The sequence below is a fragment of the Lontra canadensis genome, unplaced genomic scaffold, assembly GCF_010015895.1.
Source record: "Lontra canadensis isolate GAN:19392208 unplaced genomic scaffold, GSC_riverotter_1.0 scaffold3, whole genome shotgun sequence".
Lineage (NCBI taxonomy): Eukaryota > Metazoa > Chordata > Mammalia > Carnivora > Mustelidae > Lontra > Lontra canadensis.
Genome location: NW_022630997.1, coordinates 45,365,036 through 45,386,117, shown reverse-complemented (window position 1 = coordinate 45,386,117; position 21,082 = coordinate 45,365,036). Strand labels below are relative to the sequence as shown.

The 21,082-nt window shown below is 57.3% G+C and overlaps 1 protein-coding gene across 12 annotated transcripts in view; it reads left to right on the top strand.

Annotated features, from left to right (window-relative positions):
- COL13A1 (collagen type XIII alpha 1 chain) overlaps nucleotides 1-21,082 on the top strand; it is a 140,542-nt gene that overhangs the window by 64,580 nt on the left and 54,880 nt on the right. For 6 of the 12 annotated variants that reach the window (XM_032841381.1, XM_032841398.1, XM_032841345.1 and 3 more), the window contains exons 5-13: nucleotides 219-254; nucleotides 2,660-2,686; nucleotides 4,875-4,925; nucleotides 11,254-11,289; nucleotides 12,115-12,141; nucleotides 13,186-13,212; nucleotides 17,127-17,153; nucleotides 17,254-17,280; nucleotides 18,111-18,137. In XM_032841381.1, the coding sequence (XP_032697272.1) occupies nucleotides 219-254; nucleotides 2,660-2,686; nucleotides 4,875-4,925; nucleotides 11,254-11,289; nucleotides 12,115-12,141; nucleotides 13,186-13,212; nucleotides 17,127-17,153; nucleotides 17,254-17,280; nucleotides 18,111-18,137 (285 nt within the window). Of the gene's footprint in view, nucleotides 1-218; nucleotides 255-2,659; nucleotides 2,687-4,874; nucleotides 4,926-11,253; nucleotides 11,290-12,114; nucleotides 12,142-13,185; nucleotides 13,213-17,126; nucleotides 17,154-17,253; nucleotides 17,281-18,110; nucleotides 18,138-20,021; nucleotides 20,079-21,082 lie in introns of all 12 variants that reach the window. The other 6 variants (XM_032841356.1, XM_032841431.1, XM_032841380.1 and 3 more) reach the window with 3 other exon arrangements.

The window sequence follows — 21,082 nt, the reverse complement described above, 5'->3', positions numbered from 1 at the left end:
TGGGGACCAGACTCCTACGTTAGTGCACTTTGCACAGCACTGTTCTGAGTGTGGACGGTGATAGGGGTGGCTGCTTGCCTAACTGTCCTTAGGGGCTGAGCGGGCATCCTCCCAAGTGCTCATGCAAAGCAGGTCTTGGGTGCACAGCCAGCCCATGGGGTCCTTCACATGCTGGCCCGTCTCCAGCCACATCTAACTGTTTCTGCCTTCTTCATCAGGGGGACAAAGGTGCCATTGGAATGCCTGGACGTGTGGTGAGTTGGCGCATTTCTCTCCGCTTGGGTGGCTGTTGCTTGCTTCTTCGTGCGGGCCTGTCTTCCGATCCATAGCAACCTCCCTGGCCCCAAGGAGGGGGTCAGACCTCTCTCTTCCCCCACCCAAGTCGGCTTCAGAGAGGGGCGGGAGGAAAGAAGGGAAGAAATTTTATTCCCATCCTTCTGCTCCTGCCGTATGACTTCGCTCTCCAGATAGCTGCCACAGCAGAGGAAAAACGCAGGCAGTAGCACTGATAAAGTTCTTTGTCCATCACCCAAGCCCAAGCCCCTCCTGACATCAGCAGGACTCCCCGCCCCCGACTCCGCCCCCACCCTGACTCCGCCCCCCACCCCATCCCCAGGCTGGCAGCTCACCCTTAGATTTCCAGCTGCTCTGCCACTAAGCCCCCAGCAAGAGCGGCACCAGACGGTAAGAAATGCAGCCTCAAGTTGCCCTACAGAAGCCGCAGCGGGGCCGCCTTCCAGAGGCGCCTTAACTTAGACAGAGACGAGAAGCTGGTGGGGACAGGGCTGGCTCCCAGACGGTGCCTCCAAGTCCTCCCCAGGTGGCTGGGAGTGATCCACTGAATGTTTCCTGCTGAAAACTCAAGATGAAGAAAGGGAAGCAGGAATGTTCCACAGGGAGGGTAGAGCTCAGACATGGGAAGGCTGACCATAGGCCTCGGGGTCCCAGCGCCAGGCTTGTCCCCGGTGGCTGCTAACCTCCAAGGGGCTAGAAAGGGCAGCTCAGGCACTGGGGGCAGCCCAGGTAGGTGGTGGCCACATGCCGGCCTCACCAGTCCCGAGCGAGACTAGGATGTGCCCAAGTTATGCTCCCTATCTACCCCCACCAGCCATCAGCCTCAACCTCCACCCTGGCTCCCTCGGGCACCCCCGCACCCGACTCCATTCCCACGCCCCCATGCCATCCTTCTGTGCCTCTCACACGCCTTGCCTCATGACCTCGCCTCCTCACGAGTTGGCCTTACGCCTGGGTCTGGCATCCTTGCGGGAGTTTGCTCTCCTGGTGTGAGCTGGTGCTTGGAGGAAAAGCCTCTGAATCACAGCTAACACCCAAGAGTGCTCACTCTGCCCTGGGCCTTGTGTCAAGAGCCCCACTTGGTCAGCTCATTTGGTCCCAAGAGCTGCCTGAGGCAGGCACAATCTCCGCCCCCATTGTTCAGATGAGAAAACCAAGGCTCAGGTGTAAAATGTCTTTCCCAGGGTCCTGCCTGACCCTGTCCCTCTGCTTCAGTTCTCTCATGCCATGCGTGGGCCTGAGGCAGGCCAATTCTCTACCGGAGCCGTCCAGGGACCCGTCCTATCCATGAGCACACTGAGACTCAGTTTACCCACATTGCGGGAGTGGAGCTGGGACTTGAACCCAAGCTAACTGCCCGATGCCGAGATCCTGGCTCCCAACAGGTGGGCTTCAGGACCCTACACTCTGAGTTCTGCGGCCAGCCTTCCCCCCTCCTGCCCTCCTTCTTGGGCCCTTGTGGACCTGTGTCCCCAGGAAGCGTCCACTTGAGTTCTGAGCCTCAGGGGTGGGGGCAGGAGGGAAGGCCACAGGAAGCCCCCATTTCTTTAGACAGGAGGCTGTTTTCCAACCACTTGGGGGTTTCCACGCTGCTTGTACTGTTTTCAATGTGACAATGGACACATTCGGTGGGTTAGGGTAGATCGGAGCTGTCTCTCCGCTCCTCACTATGGTTACAGGGGTTCTTAGTGACTGCCCAGTTTCCTCTGCATCCCAGACCCATCCTCCCTCCTCCCAGATGTCTGTGTCCTGCCGTCTGTCTTCCCATATTCCTTTATTCCCTCTCCCACCATCTTGCCTGGCCAGCCCTGATGGCTTCTAGCACGTGTAGCTTGGCAAAATTTTATGCTTGGTGCACATTAGGACCTTCAAACCAACTAAACTCCATGTCACAACACAGTCCTTGGGCAAGGTCCCCCTCATGTCCATTCCCCCCGAACCACCACCTCCTCAAGCGGCCCCGTCAGCGGGGGACATGGCTTCTCATGGCTTCTCAGGGTGACTTTCTGACCTGGATAGGTCTCTCTCTCTCTCTCTCTCTCTCTCTCTCTCACACACACACACACACACACACACACATACACACAGACAGGTCTCCTGCCACTGTTTCTCTCTGTCATCTGGAACGGCTGGCTGGGGCCGGGCCCGGGGGTGAGGCAGAAGCGATCCATGCACTGTGCCTGTTGGATGCCGGACCTGTCATGTGTCAGCATCGATGTTTTGTTTTGTTTCTTACTTTGCAGCGATTCCTTTTGTTTGGTCGTTGTGCCTTTAACACAGATTCTTGCGTGTGCCTCTCTCTCATCCCTTCTCTTTTCTCTCCCCTTCTCTCTCCTCCATCCTGTGTTGCATGTCGCTGCCCCAGGGAGTAAAGGGCCAACCAGGCGAGAAGGTGAGTCCTCACTTTGTCCTCCATCCTTCCACCCCAGTCTCTTCCCCTTGGACCCTTGGGGGGGCTTCCAGAGGCCCCCGTCTCAGTCCCCCTCCCCCCAGCATGCAGGCCCCAGCCCTCTGCCCTCACGGGCTCTCCCAGCCTGGCATCTGGGCCCCTGACTCCCAGCTAAGGACCCAGCTTCCCTCCAGCGTGGGTCTCCCCACACACCGAGGCTGACTGTGGCCTCGCCATCCCCCTTCCCCAAGGCGAGGGGATCTCAATGGCTGTTTGGGGCAGCTGGTTCTAGTCCTTCCCCAGCCCACGGCTGGTGCCCTCAGACATAGAGATTCTCTTCGTGCTACCCCAGAGAGACTCCCAGGGGCATGGAGCAGAGCCCCCTCCGAAGCCAGAAGCCCGAGGGACCATTCTGGAACATTAGCCCTGGTGGATCCTGAGGGATCAGAGAGCAACACATCTAACCAGTTCACTTTACAGAGAAGGAAACTGAGGCCCAGAGTAGGGGTGGGGCTTGCTGAAGGTCCCACAACAATAATGACAAGCAGAGGCGGGAAGCCAGAACTCCTGATGCCCAGCTCAGTACTTCTTTGTCTGTCCCTGGCAGTGTGTGTTTTCGAGAGTCTGTCCGTCTCCAAAATAATGACAATGGCAGCAAAACACTAGCAGCTACGATGTAGTAAGCACAAACCCCCAAGTGCAGAGGTATTTTGCCTCTGTTCTCCCAGCTAACCCGGACACAGCCCTTCCAAGGGGGCTTTAATATTCTCATTCACATGAGAGCACAGAGAGGCAGCTTCACAGACCCAAGGTCACACAGCAGCAAGTGACAGAGCTGGAGAGGAGCCCCAGCCTCACAGGGTCCCCTCCTGGGGCTCCATGCTGCTGGGAGAAAGACAAGGGCCGCGAGGGCCGCGATCAATGGTGTAGGGACAATTGCAAACACTTCCAGCCCCTTCGTGCCCCATAAGCACTTTACAACATGATCTCATGAAACTTTCACACCCGCCCCATGAGACAGGTACTCTTCTCCCTCTCCCTGCATTACAGATAAGAAACCAAGGCAGAAGGAAGTTGAAAAGCTGGGAGGGAACAGAGCCGGGCTTCAAATCCGGGGTTCTGGCTCCTACTCTGACACTACCCTGCCTCGTGTAACAATTACTGTATCCTTGCGGCAGTATCAACAGTTACAGATCTGAGCTCACTGCTCACCTGGGCGTGAGGCATGACAGTCACGAATGCATTTAGGTCCTTTGCTTGGAAAGGTAGCAGAGCAGAGGACAGATGTGGACTGGGAGAGGTTCTGGGACTTGTCTGCCAGAGCAGGGCCTGGGAGGGAGGCCCTGGGCCTTTCCTCTGCCAGGAAGGGGGGGTTCCTGGTGCGGAGAAGCAGCCAGCCATCTCCGCAGCAGGGCACAGCCTGGATCCTTCTGCCAGGGCATCATCTCTGACCCCCTCTGCATCCCCTATACCTTCTTTCTGTCGCCCTCCCTGGCCCCAGCTCCCATGCATGTGCATGTGTGCACACGCGTGCGCACATGCGTACACACACACACACACGGGTGTTCCATCCTCTTGCGGCTGAAAATTCTGGCCTGACTTCAGCCCTCTGTGTCACTCTGACATCAGGACTAGGAGGTCCGAGGCCACTTCCACCTGCGGGCTCAGGGCCGAGGGACCCACACAGCAAGCGTAGTCTTATCCCCACCCTGGCTGGGGTGTGGACAAAGGCTTCAGGGGCTCGGAGGCTAGGGTGGGGCTGGGCAATTGGGAAGGAGGGGGGCAGGGCCTGGGGGAGGCCTCTGGGGTCTGAGCTGCGTGGCTGAGCTGTGTGCCCTCCCCCTCCCTGTGCTGCCTTTGCTCATCCCTGTGCTGAATCCCTTCTTCCCTCTTCTGCCGGGGGTCCTACCCGCCTTCTGTCTTCTGTCCCACATCTCATGCTACCACTCACCTCTCTTCCCTCTTCCTCCGGCCTCCCGCTGCCCTTCTCACTCCCTCCTGGATTCTCCGTTTGCCCCTGTGTCTCCTCTGGTCCTCTACCTCCCTCCACACCTCCCCTCCTCCTGGCCCCCTCTGTCTTCCTGGCCCCATCCCACCCCGCTCCCCTTCCCCACCTGCCAGCTCCTTTCTTTCCCTCCTCCTTTGCCCACACCCCCCCCACTCCGGGCCCCTGTCTCTCTCTCTCCCACAGGGGGCCCCAGGAGATGCCGGCATGTCTATCCTCGGCCCCCGAGGCCCCCCAGTAAGTGGCTTTTGCTCTTCTTCAGGGTGGGGGGGCTGGGCCAGGGAATGACAGGGGTTTGGGTGGAGGGGGAATGAGTCCCAGCTCTGCCTCTGGGCCTGCTGACCACCGCCTGTGATGTGGTCAGCCAGGCCAGGCCTGCCTAAATATACCTAAATTACAGCCTCTCGGGAGGGCTCGCAAGGGCCACCCTTTGACCATGAAGCCAGCAGCTTCGAGGTGACCCTGTTGCTTACAGGCGGGGAAGAAAGTGCTCGCTGCTCCCCAGACGGGCTGCTCCAGCTTTCCAGGGGGTGAGCCTTGTTTTCAGAAGCCCGCGGAGCAGATGCCCAGCAGATGCCCAGCAGATGCCCAGCAGATGTCCAGCGTTCAGATCCACTGCCCCAAATGCCCACTCCTGGTCTCAGCAGCGTCCTCACCCACCACTCATCCTGAAAGGCCCCTTTCTGTGCATCCTGCTGATTCCTGGTTCTTACTCGCCTCTACCCACTGGCCGGGGGCTCAGGGCATCAGAGGCTTCCCCTCTGACATGTTTCCTTAGGGACCAAAGGGGGACAGGGTGATGATGTGGGAAGACACTGTGACTGTGGGAAGGAAAGACCAAACCACAGGGCATCAGGGCAATCACCAAACGTCAGGGTAAAAAGAACCTCAGCAATGGTCTAGCACAACCCCCTCAGAAGGGGAAACAGGCCCAGCGAGGGGCCAGGGGCCCACACATAGAGGCTGGGACAGGAATCGAACCCAGGACGCTTGGCACTCAGGGCGTCCCCCATAGATCAGGCCACCATCTCCATGCTCCACTGTACACTTTTCCTGCCCTGCCTGCAGAGTGAGAGGGTGAGGGAAGCAGAGGGCTAGCCTCTGGGAGTCTGAGGCTAACCCAGCGGAGGTGTGGAGCCTAGCCTGCCCCTTCCCCTGCCTTCACCAGAGGGAGCCGGTGGCAAGCCAGAGCATCTCCTACCCATGGTCTAGGGAGCGGGGACCAAGAGCAGATTGCTAAGTCCTGTCCACAGGAGGCTCGGCCATCCAGGGCTGCTGGGAGGTGGGGGGCAGGTCAGAGAGGGGAGCCAAAGGGCAGAGCTAGGGAGCAGGGCTGGCAGACTGGGCAGGGGCCGAGGCTGGAGGCAGAGTTGGAAAGGTCCTGGGCTGCAGAGACCTGGCTTCCTGGGCAAGATTCCCTCTGGCTTGGACCCCAGCAATGATGTTCAAGGACTGACCCTTGGCACAGAATTTGTGGCAGGCAGCGTCCTAAGATGGCTGCACACTGTAACTTACCCAATTCTCACAAGAAGCCCACTGGTAGCTACTGTTAGCACCTGAGAAAATCTGGGCGCAGAGAGGCCGAGCAGCTAGCCCAGGGTCACTCCCTTGAGGGTGGCCGCGTGGGGATTAAGGTGCTCAGCCTGGACCTCAGGGCTCCCTGCTGTGGCACATGGGCAGGACTCGGGGTAACCAGCATCATCCGGGCCTCTGGGCTCATGTGGCCATTGCTCAGATGGGCAGTCAGCTTCTGTGTGCATCAGAGGAGCTGCCGCACTCATGCCCTGAGCCCAGCAGCTCCTGCCAAAGATGGCACTCAGCCAGGGGGTCCCTAGGAGGTGAGAAGGTCACTGAGAAAGCCAGTCCCCAGGTTCTAATGGCCAGGACCAAGCCGGGGCAGGCCTGTGAGGTGGACCGAAGAGTAACAGAATACGGGCCCTACCCCTTGGCCACCACCCAGGCCTGCCTCCCAGTCTCATCACAGATCCCCCTGGGTCAGTCACTCCAGTCCTCTGACACCCTTTTGGCAGTGTCATGCCAACGAGTTACCAAAAAGTTGTTGAAAAGGTCCCCCTTCTGAGAACACTCGGGGGCAGGGGTCTGCTTCAGATCCCCTGGCTTCTGGATCAGTGCACGTGATGAGGAACCGTACCCTGCCCAGGATTTGCCTCTAGTGGCGAAAAGTAGCTTCTCTTCAGTAACACGGATAAATTCCATCCCCTGGGCACCTATCCTGTCCTCGGGCCTGTGCCGTGAGAGCCCACCTATGCTGAGATCCCGCCTATGCCCAGGCCTCTGTCAGTCCTCCCGACAAAGTGGTGGGGCAGGCCTGCCAGCCCATCTCCCAGAGAAGGAGACAGAGTTTCATAACTCACCTGAGACCACTCAGCAGCTCAGGGCTAGACCCTGGGCTGGGCCAGCTTTGCCTCATTCCAAATGCCTCATGCCACTCTCATGGCAACCCTTCCTTCCATGTTTCAAGCTGTACTCTTTTAAAGGTATATTTACCTTCAGGAGAAGAAACAGTTCTCCGTGTGGGTGCAGCGTTGGTGGTAGGGGAGGGTATAGTACCAGGAGGCTTAACCATGCCCAGCTTCCTTCCCCTTTCGCCTGTGTGGGCGCCCATCACCCAGATGACTGGACCCTTCTGAGTCCTCACTGGAGATCAGGGCAAACACGTCACCTCCTCCTGGGAAGCCATCCAGAGCTGGTGAGAGCAGGGGGCAGGGGAAGACAAAGGGAACGTTCATCATAAGGGGGAAACGCCAAGTAGGCAAACCCTCTGTATGGCCGAGGATTATGGGGACCGTGTGGCTTTCCACTCAGCCAAAAAGGGCTCAGAATAAATGCTCCTAATAAGAACCAGCCTTGTCACCCTCAAGGGCCACCTGCCTCCTCTCTTGGAGCTTCTTCCTAAATAGTCTGACCCAAGGGGGAGCCAGCCAGGAACTTTGGGAAAGGGCGGTTTACATCCCAATGAGCAAGATGCTGGAATGGGGTGCCCCATTACAGCGAGGGGGAGGCCAGGACTCTAGCTGACCCAGCTGACACCGATCAGGTCATCTGCCAGGCTAGGAGACACCCTCCCCATCTCAAGGGGAGCTCATTCCCTCCCTGAGCCCCTCAGCTCGTCTTCAGGGGCCAGGAGGGAGCTCTCAGGGCTCTGAGGAACTCTCAGCCCTCACTCACAAGGAGATGCCCCAGGCTGGATCCATACACCTGCTGAGAGTTTCTTTGCTTATTCAGATTATTAATATTTATTAGGCACCAACTGGAGGCTAGGTGCTGAGTAGACAGTGAAAATCTGACCCACCCTGCTTATCCCTGCACAGAGAGACCAGGAAGCCCATCTTGATTAGAATACAGACCGTGCTCAGCCATGATGGCTAAGGAGTGGTGCCCACATGGCGGGGGCACCTGCCTTAGGGTGGGGGCAGACAGAGAAGGCTTCCAGGAAAGGGAGGATTAAGTAAATGGTGATCAGAGAAGAGCAGAGGTTCCCAGGTTGTGAGGCCAGGGAGGAGCCCCACCCCCCCCACCCCACCCCCCTCAGGGAAGACAGGTTCTTATAAACTGCCAGGAAACAGGGAAAATGCTTTGTATAGCAGAGCAAGGGCAGGCTAGTGAGGTGTGCAGGGCCTGGTGGAGAAGGACCAGGACAGGGTCTTCAGGAGTCGGGACTCTATCCTGAGGGCCGTGGAGAGCCTTGGTTTGTGTTCAGCTGAGGATGGATGTGATCAGATGTGCAGTTTGAAAAGATGTCCTGTCCCTCCCTGCTCTGGCATGGAACGTGTTTAGAAGCAGCTGCAGGTGGGGGACTGGCTGGGAGACGTTTGCAGTAATCAAGGGCTGGGCTGGTGGCACCTTTTGGAGGTGGAATTGGCTGATTCACTTTTGCTGGGGAAGATGAGTTTAACCAGAAAGTGATGAACTTGAGATGTCCTTGTCACGTCCAAAGGGAGATGTTGCCCCTCCACCCACCCCATTTGTTGCTGGAGGTCAGAGCTGGAGCTGGCTCACCGGGTTCGTAAGAGCAGATCACGCACAACCCCTCCCAACTCTGTGCTCAGTGGCATCACGTTGATAGCTTAAAATCAGCCATGGTGGGAGGTATATTTACACCACAGAGATTAGCAAATGCTGTACAAAGCAGGGCTCTTCTCTCCCACTCTCTGTCACCTCAGCCAACAATTAAATACTGACCAGCACAGGGTTTTGTTTGAAAGATAGTCAGCCTTGACGTGGAGTGGGAGGCCTGCTCTGGGCAGATACAGGACTGACCCTCTTTCAGAGGTCAGAAAGAAGGAAAGAGAGAGTTAAGCTTCTGTCTGTCTATGTGGATTTACCCCACACAAATTGCAAGTAGGAGTAGACATTAGGGTCCACTTCCAAAAAGCAGGGATCCACTTGGCTCCCTCTCCACCCTGGCCTTGAATTAAGGGAAGAGATTTTGGAAAGAAATGTAAAGTTTGTGTCCCTTGTTCTTACATGGAAGGACATAGTATTAATACATTATTAATTTACAAATAAATTTATAATCCATAATTTTAAAATGATCCTAATTCCAGTGAATTTTTTATGGGATTGGGAGTCCAACAGAATAGTGTTCATTTCATTTGGGGGGGGGGAAGTAAACTTTCATAAGGATGTTAGGAAAATTCTGAAAAAAAGAGTAAGGGGAATAGGGCAGGAGAGGACTGGTTGTTCTACTAGATATCCAGTGTATTATAAAAACAGAGCAGTTAAATGGAACAAAATGGGGAGGCCAGAAATACAGCCAAATGCATCTGGGAAGTTAGTCCCTGGTAAAAGTTTCATTTCACAGTAGGAAGAGGAAAATAGATTGTTTAGGAGATGATGCTAGGATAGGGGACAAGTCATTTACTAAAAGGTAAAGCCAAAAAAAAAAAAAAAAGCTGAATCTGTACCCCACTTGTTATACCAGAATAAATACCAAATGGATAAAATACTTAGAAGTAAAACCTGAAACTATAAAATACAAGGACAAAGTGTGAGCAGACATTAATGAAGTCCGCACTGGGGAGGTCCCCTAGAAACATGGCATAAAACCCAGGAGCCATAGGGAAAGATTGATAAGTTTGTCCACCCAAAGGCAAAACTTCCATCGGACGGGAAATACAGCATGAAAAAGACAAATGCCGGGTTGGAAGGAATATTGGCGACGCACGTGGCTCTCAAAGAGTTAGCGTCCTTGGCGAAGAGCTGCCCTTGGGTCAATAGGAAACAAACAAGTGAGGGGAAATTGACAGTAAGGAATACAAGCAGGCAGTTCACGGATAAATGATCCGCCTGTAAACACCGCGAGAGAGGTCCAGCTTCAGCGTGTAATTGAAGAGATGTAGATTAAAATCCAGTTCCAGGCCTCCCTGGATGCCTTACCCAGCCCAGCATCTCCAGAAAGTAGAGCCCCGGTTTCCATTGGTCAATGACAACATTCTTCCCAAGGTCCCGAAAAAGCCTTGGTTAGCCCCGGATTTGGCTCTGAGCTGGGGAGATGGAGCCTGCTCCCAGGCAGGCTCTGTAATTAGCAAACCATGTGATTATCCTTACCGTGTAAACATTATCCCGAGTGGGACTTGAAGATGTTTCTTGGAATCCTCTCCTCCTGACCTTTTTCCTCGGGCCTCTCGGCATTCAGAGTAGTTGAAAGTTTACACTGCGAGGTTCCAGAGGCCACAGCGCAGGGTTTCCGGGTTTTCTCCTTAGTGCTATTCTTAGCATCACTCACCCTTGAGAGGAGCGAAGCCTGGGGCCCTCTGACATGGGAGCGGCATCTCCTCCCTCCTGCCCTTGGGCCGCCTGCCACAAGCCCATCCTGACCCTGTAGGACGCAGTTCACTCCCCACTTGACTGACGCTCCCACCCTGATGGCAGGGTCCCTTTCCCACTGAGCTGTATCCCCTGAGCAGAGGTCTCTGGGCACTCCTGTCCTGGGCTATGACCGGTGGCTTCTAGTCTCCAGCCCAAACGCCTACCTGCATGGCTCTCTGCACCTACAGGAGAATGGGCCTGAATGGACACAAAGATCAGGGGACCCCGAGATTGCCCAACAGCAGGTGGTGGGGTCTGCTGGCCAGGGCGAGAAAAAAACGAGCAGTCTGACCCATGTGGCCTAAAAACACCCCTTCTGAAGGTCGGCTTCTGCTATCCAAACCACCCTCATGTACATGGCCCAGGGCAATGACTGTGTAAATAAAATGGACTCAGAAGATCACAGCTGGGGAGTTCAGGGTATGGTGGGCCGGTCCATTCACATGTCGGGGTTCAGGGCATGGAGGCCCTGAGGAGCTCTCAGCTCTGCTTCCCAGGAAGACCTGAAGGAGGCTGGACCCCTCTTTTTCCCCAGACCCTGGGGAAGGCTTCTTTTGGTATTCCTTTCCATCTTTCTCCAGCCTTCCTGGTAGGCAGCTCACTGTGGGGAGGATCTCTCCTGGAGGATCCCAGAAGAGTGGGAGGGAACCCACGGGCACTCTGGGAGCAAAGGGGACTCAGTCTAACTTCATGCCCTCCTGGCCCATCCTCACTCCTCTCCTGCTCTTTCCAGGGTCAGCCGGGCACTCGAGGTTTCCCTGGATTTCCGGTAAGTAGGGAGGGCTGAGATGGGCTGTGTCCCCAGTGACCCCTGGGCCTGGCTGGCTTAAGCTTCATGTGGGGCCAGCCCTCAAGCTGCTCTTGACCTTCCAAACTCTAGTCAGTAAGGACCCGTTCCTGCAGCCTCTCCCGGAGAGCCACTGAGGAGGGTAGCTGGCATTTGGCCCAGATCGCAAGAGAGGACAGGGACAGTCATGGGGGAAGGAAGTGACAGCAGGACAGGGACAGGCGAGGCAAGTCACAGGCTGGGTAAACCCCAGCAGGACACGGGAACATGGAACAGATGACAAACCTCAGGAAGCAACCTCTGACCTGGCTTGGAGAGGAGACCTGCCTGCACGAGGTGGTCATGGGGCCATTCAGATGCCTGTGACCCCTGCCCCAGGGGTCCAAGACAGGTTCTACGATGGAGGGCAGGGGAGCAGCTAGATCTTCCTTTCCCCCGGGCGTCGGTGTTAGCCAGCCCCAGGGTCTCTAGCAATGTATAGTTCACTTTGCAGTCGGCAGGGGGTCGGGAGGAGGAGCTAGGTCTGTGATCTCCGTGGTGACTGTCATCCATCAGGCTGTCCCCCGTGCCTGGTAGAGGACAGTGGCACTTCCCTCACTCCTCACAGAGACCCCTCTATTAACCCCACTGTAGAACAAGAAACTGAGGCTTAAGCTCACCCATGGTCATATAACCAATAAGTGGTCAGGCAGACCCTTGAACTCCAACTTGGAGTCCAGAACCCGCACCCTTAACCACAGCCCGGGCAGCCTCTTTGGCAGGAAACCTGTGCTGCTGTCTTGACATGTGGCCTCTTTCCTCTTTCAGGGTCCCATTGGGCTCGATGGCAAACCGGTGAGTGGACCCTCTCGGGCTGGGAGCTCCTCTCCCTCTCTCAATCAGGGTCAATAGCCCAGGTCCTCAGTCCTTCGGAAAGACCCGAACTCCGTGGGAGAAGCTCCAGAGCGAATGAACGTTCCCAGGGCGGGAAATCGTTGCCCGTGGGAGGCACGGAGGGGCTGTTAGAATGAGTCGCCCCTGACCCCGTGGGCCTCCCCGGGCACAAGTCCACGGCCACCAAGCTGGGCTCTCGGCATCTGGGGCAAGAGCCACCCCGAGAAGCTGGTGTTTCTGAGGCACCCAAGGAAGGGGCTGAGGTAGGGAGTGAGGCAGGGCGGCAGCAGGGAGGGAAGAGGAGCAGAGAGCTCAAGGCCCTGACTCTAAATGGAGCGTGGAACCCCCTCCCCACCTCTCCCAGCAACGCCGGAGGGCTGCCTTCACCTCCCTGTCTCCCTGGGTCCCCCACCCCAATGGAGGCCCCCTGAAACCCTCATCCACATGGACCCTCTGTCCCCATCCATAACTCCTCCTCTGTCCATTTTAATCCTTTGGGCTTGGACCCCAGACACAAATATTCATGGGGGAAAGAGACCCCTCCCCACTCCTCGGAAAGAATGAGCTAGGGGAGAGCTCTGGCCCTCTGGCCCTCAGAGATGACCAGGGAAGGCAGTGAGAGCCATGCCCTCGCCTCAACCCTGAGCCACTGGCGGCCCCCTGATGAGGGTCTGGCCACCCGCCTGGCCGGTCCCCCACTGCAGGCCAGAGCTGAGCACAGCAAGGGGTCTGGTGGCCTTTCCCACTCAGCTCCCAGGACCCGGCGTGCCTCCAAGCGGCCCGGGGTGTGTGCACGGAGCAGGGCTCTTGGGGCGCTGGCGGCTGCTAGGTAAGACCCAGAGAAGAGTGGCGGGCAGGTGCCCAAGCCTGAGCCAGTGGGTCCAGGGGAATGAGAGGACAGGTGAGGAAGAGAGACGTGGGCAAATGAGCAGTGGGCGATGGAGAGAGGGCAGGGCAGGGGCTTTGGGGTGCAGTTTACCCGTGCTCACACTCTTCTCCTTCCAGGGCCACCCCGGACCCAAAGGGGAGATGGTAAGACCCCGGCTTTCCTGCTTTCCCTTTGGGGGTCGGGGGGTGGTCAGCCTGGTCCTCATGGTCTGCAGCCAAGCGCCACCCAGCAAAGGAGGCCCCCAGGGACCATCCATCGGCTGCCCCCACAGTCACTCCCAGCTGTGTACAACATATCCCCCAGGTCCTCATGTAAACACAGTGGGGAGAGGCAGGCAGGGGGCTTCTCTGCCTGAAAAAGGAGGAAGAGGAGGTCCAGAGAGGTCCAAGGTTGCCAGTGTCCCACAGTGGAGGCAGGTGCTCCCAAACTGCCACGCCTTTGCCTCAGAGTTGAATGTAAACTCAGCATGGGGGTAGCATCTAGCACTTTCTCTGCAACCGGATTTCCTCCTAGCCCGACCCTGCTCGGGGCTGCCCCAGGACTCTCCATGCTCCTGCCCCAGCTGGGCACAAAGCCGACTTGCCCCCACCTTCCTTCCCACCTTTCCACTTTCAGCAAAGCCTTGTAAAGGGATTTCCTGTCTCTCTGGTCTCCCCCAGGCCCCTCCTTCCAGAAGGGAGAGCTGACCCTTGTCAGGAGCCGCCCACTCCAGGGGAGGGGGCCAGTTCTCCGTGGAAGGGATGGGCCATTAAGAGTAGATGAGCCAGTCCCAGGCTAGGATGCTATCCAGCCTCCCTGGGTGGTCACCTCTACATTGGGAGGACCCTCCCTCCTGCGGAAGGGCCTGGAATGTGCAGCATGGCAAGGCTCCCCATCTCCCTGCCCAGCGCGGCTCTGGTGTGTGTCTTGCTCCAAGTGCAGGCATGAGGCCACTCTCCACTCACAACCGGGGTGCAGCCATGGTACGGGAGGCAGGAACCCTGCCCATCAAAAGAGGTGGCTAACTTTGTGGATGGGAAAGGAGACCTGGCCTTTCCCCCAGCTCCCCCTACATTGCATGGGACCCTTGGCAACTCAGCTCCCTCTGGGCTTTAGCTTGTCTGGTTAACTCAGGCCCAGTTCACACTCGCTGAGGGTTTTCTATGAGGTGGGCACAGAGCTAACTACTATGCGTGCCTCATCTCCTTCATCCTCAGCATAAGCCTTGTGCTCCAGGTCCTACTAGTAGTCCCCTGAGAGCAGTGGGAACTGAAGCTCAGAGACGCTAAGGAATTTGCCTTAAGTCACACAGCTAGGGAGCCTCAGAAACAGGATCCAAAACCAATTCTCTAATTCTTTCCCTCCCTCCATGTTTTATGGCCTCTCTTCCTCTTTCTTTCCTTTTCTCCTTCCCTATCTCCCTGCCTCCTGCCTTCCCTGGACACGTTCTTATTGAGTATCCGCACTACGCTGGGCACTGTGCCAGGTCCCAGGTATAAGGGAAACACTGTCCTTGCCATCCTGGAGCTCACTGTCTAGAGGGGGAGCATACATTTGAACAATCCGATGCATAATTAACAAATTACATTGGCACAGTGTTATAAAAAGGCAATGCCAGGTAGCCTGAGAAACCTCCATGTTACAGCATGTCACCCGGGGTTAAGAGTCAGAGAGACTTTCTGAGAAAGACATGAACTGTGGCCCAAGGGATGAGGGTTTAACTAAAAGAAAAAGGAAGGGAAAGAGCATCTGGACATGGGAGAACAGCATGTGCAAAGGCCCTGAGGCAGGCAACCAGAGCTGGAAAAAGGGCAGTGAGGTTCTGGGGGCCATGGGTGAAAGAGCTGGCTTTGGAACCCAGGTGTCCATCCAGCTTTCCTGTCCATCATGGCCACCCCCACTGCAGTTGCATGACGTGTTGCCCCTCCCCTGTCTCAAGCATTGCTCTGTGCATGCGTGAAGCAGTGGAGACCAAGGCAGGAACCCTTCTATGCTGCCATTGTTCCAGAGGCGCTAGGGTTCAGATGTCAGGAGTTTGGGGCGCTTTTCCCTCTACCCCTCCCCGCCACCTTCTTCCCCTTCCTTGTGGCCCAACGCTAACCATAGCACAGCCTGTGGCAACCCAGAAGTCATAATGTAATCCTGCTCTGCTAATGTAATCCTTGTAATAGCTTATTACAGGCCCTGCTCTGTAATCCTTGTAATAGCTTATTATCCCCACTCTACAAAAGGGGAGACTGAGGCACAGAGAGGTTGAGTATATTGCCCAAGCCTCCACGGCTTCTAAATAACCGAGCTGGGGCTGAGACCTATGGGGTGGGACCTTACCACACTCCTTTCTGTGGCCAGAGCCCTTTGTCTTGAGGGACAGGAACCATTGTATGGGGGCACTTCCTCTGCCATCCCATCGCCCCACCCCACTGAACCACCCATGAGTCTCCCCTGTCTTTGGGGGTCTGAACTAACTTAGGGGGGAAAGGGTGAGGACACCCCATCTCCCATGAGCCCACACCAGTGTGATAGATCCCCTGTCTGCCTCTTAGTCATCCATCAACATCTGACAGACCCCAGAGCCATTAGGCTTCTGTTTGGCTTGGCACAGGGACTCCTCGCTATTAATTCAACACACTGTCTAGTGTAATTATCTTGGCCTGCTTATCATCCGCCTGTCTCCCACTCACCTCCATCCCCAGATGGTTTCCCCTCTGCTAGACATGCAGCACAGGGGCCTGGGGCTCATTCACATGCTGAACCTTGTCCTCACCTCAAAAGGGGATCGCCCCTGCCCCATCCACCCCATAGGAGCCCCCAGAACCAAATGGAAGGTGAGGACAGGCCTTGTGCTAAACACCTGGCCAGCCACATGGGTCACAGTGCCGCATGGGTGGTCCAAAGTCCACTTGTCCCCTCCCACGAACCTGCTGAGAATTTCCTGATTTGGTGGTTGGTCCAGTTGACAAGTCGGGGCCCCTCCAGGGAGATCCTGAAGAGATGGGTCCAGTAGATGGAGCCTCACAGGCCCTCGGGATGGTGGCTTAAGGGGACCTCAGGGCCCCAGGGGCTGAGGCACTGCCTGTGGCTCCAGCCAAGTCTAGAAGCCCTGCCTTCTGAGCCCCAGCCCAGTTCGGAGAGCGTGGCGGAGTGGAAACAGCTGGACATTTGCCGTCAGAAGACCCAGGCTCTCGTCCCAGCACCCCCACTCACTGAGCCTCAGGGCCCCTCTCCATCATCTCATCTGGGAGGTGGAGCAGACATGAGAGTTTTCTCCGGGGGCCGGTGCGGGTATGAGTTCAGCACATCCTGAAAGCCTGCCTCAGAGCAGGTCTTCAAAGCATGAGGCACGTGTCCTCCCCTCTTCCCTCCACACCAGCCTCAGGTCAGCTCCCGAGACAACCAGCTGAACCCTGCATCCTCCTCAAAGAACAGGGGTCCACCCTGAACCCAGGCTTCTTTCTCAACCCTGCAAACCTGACAAGACACCCCAGAAGGAGCCCCAAGACCACTTAGGTTCCTCTGAGGGGTCCAACCTCCTGGGTCCTCTCTTCACCAAAGGCTTCTCCAAAGCACCCCCCCCCGCCAACCATGTACCCCGAAGCCCTTCTGACTCTGTGGGTTTCATGCTGAGGCAGTGCTGGGTGGAAGACAGAATGTGCCGGCAGGGTCTCCTAGAGGCTTTGGACCTCAGCTTCTTGGCCCCATGAGGAGATGGGCATGCGTGAGGCAGGGCAGCCCACAGCAAAGAGAACCACCTGAGGTCTCCACGCACCCCCCTTCATGGCTGGCCCATGAGGGGACCATGGAGGGACAGAGGAGGGATGGCGTCTGTTCTTCATCGTGGCCACGTGCGGGCGCAAGTCACCGAGTCATACCCACTGATGGAGGAGGAAGCTGAGCCATCCTGGACAGGCCACACCCCCTAGAAGGTCTCGGGCGCAGGAGGACCAGGCCGTGGGTGGAGGCCGGCCTTTAGGATTCCGTGCGTTCGCGCCGGTCCCAGCATGAGCCCCAGCGGGGCCCCCACCTCTGAGCCTGCCGGGCCTCAGTGTGCCCACTGACCCGTGTGTGCTTCCTCCCGCAGGGCCTGATGGGTCCCCGAGGACAGCCGGTGGGTACCTCGCCCTCACGTTCCCCCCACCCCAGGGAGGCTTTGGGGCCCTGTGGCCTTAGCTTCACGTTCTGACTCTGCCATTTCTGTCTTTTCACAGGGACCTCAAGGACAAAAAGGAGAAAAGGTAAGCTTGATGGAGGTTTTCTAGAATCTTCATAGCAGGAAACAGCTCCCCTAAAGAAGAAAGCGGTCCGAAGTGGTTATGTTCAAATGTTCGGGTTTATCCACAGAACCGGGCGTCCTCGGGGGTGGTGCAGTGGATGAGAAAGAAGAGGGAGGGCGCTCTGGGACAAGTTCTGTGCTCGGGGAGGAGCAGTGGCCAGGAGCCCGGCCCTCCCCGGACTCCTTGTCTACCCCAGGTGCTTCCTGACGCGCCGCCATGAGCCTCTAAGGTTTTGAGGTATCCATTTGTAAACCACTGGCCTGGGTCCCTCTCTGGCCTCATACATTCTCCATTTCCTTAAATTTCTGATGGAGACACTGCTGGGCTGGCCTTGAGAGAACGGTACAGAGACCTGGCACCCCCATCTCGGAGAAGGTGTGTCCCAGGGCCCCCAGGGTCCATAGCTCAACTCTGTGTCTGCACTTCCTATCCAGTGGTTCCTGCTCAGGGCTGCTGGGGGTGGGGGGTGCTCACCCAGAGGGCCGACCTTTCTGCTTTCTCCAGCCAGGCATGGAGCATGGCTCCTGACTGCGGTCATGGCAAGTGGGATAGGACAGCAGAATCCTGCCCTATGTTGCGTGGGGCCATGTCCAAGCAGGCCTTCAGGGTTTCTTCTCTGCTGCCAGCCATGGGTGAGGGAGAGGTTTAGTTCTCCTACCTCCGGGAGTTATGTCCCCGATCAGCACAGGGCTGGTGAGCAAAGAGGACGTGTGCTTCTAGGGATGTCCCTGAGGCACAATTTCCCCCGAGTGCCTAACGCCCTCTTCTCCTTCCCTCCCTTTCTTCCCCAGGGTCAGTGTGGAGAGTACCCACATCGGGTAAGTGAACCCCTAAAACAGATCCATTTCTGGGGCATCACCCCCAGTTCAGCCTCATCCACCTGGGGCCCCCAGAACCCCCAGAGGTTGGAGACTAGAGGTATCCAGGCCCCCCCTGCACTCAGCAGCCAGAGCAGTGGCCATGGGGGCAGGTAGCCCCCGGGAGTGTGCCTGGTGGTCCGTAGCTTGCTTGACCGGAGCTGGTCTCCAGTGGCCGTGTTCGCCCCCCAAGCGTGTCTCCGTGTGTTTGCCCCTGCAAGGCAGCCTTCGGGACTCTGTTTGCTTGCAAGCCTTCCAGCGTGTGCATGCACCTGAACTCCAGGTTTCTGGCCCTATGTCCCCTCTGCATGTTGCCTTCTCTGTAAGGCCATGCAGCTTGTGTGAGTCCATGAGTCTGACTCCCTGCCGGGGTGTGTATGTATGTGTGTGTGTGTGTGTGTGTGTGAGAGAGAGAGAGAGAGAGAGAGAGAGACTGGGTGTGCATGTCTGGCCGCCTGCCCCGGCTGAATCAGAGGGACTTTTGGGTTAGTCACTGTTGCAGATGACCCAGACCTCAATGGTGGGAGATAACTGAGGGCTGACTGTGTTGATTCAAGACTAGAGCCTCTGCTTTGGACTAGGACTGGAGGAGGTCTTCTCCAAACAGGGTGGGGGTTTCTGAGCTGGGATGGTCTCCCAGTCCCCCCACCCCACCCCAGGCCCCAGCTCCTTCCTTTGCCTTGTTTTGCCCTGGATGTAGAGTCCAAAGCCTGCAGCAGTCCCGTTAGGAAGCTGCAGACGTGAGCACTGGGATCCAGGGGTTATCCTTGGGACAGGGAGGGTGAAGATGTGGGCCCTCCGGTGAAAGCCCCAGTGAGCTGGGACCAGAAACATGTCACTCTCAGACCCTAGTGTCTTTGGGTGCCCATCCCTATGCCATGGGCCTCACTGTGCCCAGAAGCATACACACGGTGTAGCCTCCCTGGCTGCCACCCCCGTCAGGCAAGGAGACCGGGAAAAGAGGAGAGACAAGCACCAGTCGGGCCCAGAGTCACATGAATCCAGAAGGTCCCGGGGAAGTGTCCCACCACCCAGACTCTGACCCCTGGGTTTCCCAGGCCAGTGAGAGGCTGCAGGGGTCTTCCCCAGAAACAGCTGGGGCAGGGGTTGAAGCCAAAGGGGGGCTGGGCCCCGGGCAGGGGGTACCAGACGGTAGCTGTGCAAACAGAGCCTGTCGGCGGCCTGTGCTCCAGGGCCCTGGGGTTCCGGCCTGCCTGATCCTGGTACAATAACAGAAGGTCAGCTGTGCTGATTTGAAACGATGGGCTCACGGAATTGTTATGCTATCCGAAAGAAAGACAGTGTCCCCAGCACAAAAGACAACACAACAGCAGACATGTTGGCAGTATGTCATCGCTGGTCCTTAGTGAATGTAGGGGGAGGTGGGGGCAGCGGGAGGAGGGGGAGGAAGAGAGAGAGAGAGCAGCGATAGAAGGCTCTAGAAGCACCTCGGCCATGGAGTGCAGCAAATCTATGGCCCTGGCAGGGGAGGGAACAAATCTGGCAGGGGTGACCACAGATTTGAGTGCTCAGCTGTTGGACGGGGCAAGGCAGTGGGCACCCCATGTTGATCCGGAAGAGGGTAGGAAGAGGGCATCTAGGGAGAGGGCCCTATTGGTTTCCCAAGGGGTCTGCAGGAATGATGGAGGGGTGGGCGTCCTCCAGGCCCACAGGATGAGAGATCCAGGGCTGGTCCCTGCCTCTGCTCCAGCCTGCAGCATCCCAGAGAGGGGAAGGAGGGCAGATGGAGTACCCTGGGGCAGGCATCAGGCAGGTGATGTCTGTGGGCTCCGGAACTCATGCCCCGGTCGCCCTGTCTCCCAACTCGGTCCCCTCCCGCACCAGGAGCACCTGAGCAGCACTCTCTCGGCTCTGCGCTCCAACCAGATCATTACCCTGAAGGTTGGTGGATTCTGGAAGGTCTCCGGGCCCCTCTCTACTGAGAGACTCCCCAGACCAGAGCCCAACATTGCACGTCCCCGAGCTCCACAGTGGGAGGTAGCCGGGCTCTCAGGGCAGCCGTGGCCCCTAAAGGCGGCAGGGACCTGGAAAGACCACGGGTGGGCTCCCAGTTCTCAGCCCAGGCAGCCCCTGGTCCTTAACACTCATCCCAGGGGCCTCGTGGGAGTTAAAATGCTTTCAGAAACCAGAGGTCAATTATACACCATCTTTGTTGTCACGTGGGTTCTAACCATTTCCTAAAGCCTTGGAGCTCTCAGCTTCCATTGGTAGAAAAACTGGAAGCAAGGAGAATTTCCAGAAATGAAAATCACATTAGATAATGCAATTGAACGTGGCCTCTCCCCCAAAAGTGGTTGAACATGCCGGAGACATCCTTGCCTAGCCTTTATTTTCCAAACCCACCGGCCCCAGGGGCAGACCTTGGTAGCATTTAGCTTGTGCCCACATAGGCCACACCCTCGGCCGGCTCAGCCCCTGGAGAGCCCGACTTGGCACTGCCCTTAACCATCCTCCCCAGATCTGCTGACGCTAGCCTTTCTTGTTCAACCAAAAAAAGAGCCCAGAGGTTGCCACCCACCCCCGCCTGGCTTCGAGTACCAATTTAGCTGGTCCTGTGGCTCTTGCCCAGAGCCTCTGTATCTGCCCCCCGCAGCCCAGCAGCCCCCGTCCTCCGCCAGGCACAAGCAGGGCCGGCAGTGCAATGGTGGGCTGTGTGTCAGGGGACCACTCTCCCCGTTGGGGCTGCTGCTGGCCGACTCCCCAAGGGCCACACCCCTCCTTCCGGGATGGCGTGCAGTCCAAGGACAAGCTCGGCGCTGCGCCCCTCAAACCGCGAGAGGGAGCCCTCCACGCCTTCCCTCCCCAAGCCTCGTGCCTGCTAATCACTCTTCTCTCTTCCTCTCCTCGCCTCCCACTTGGCCACCCTGCCTTCCTGGCGACATTCG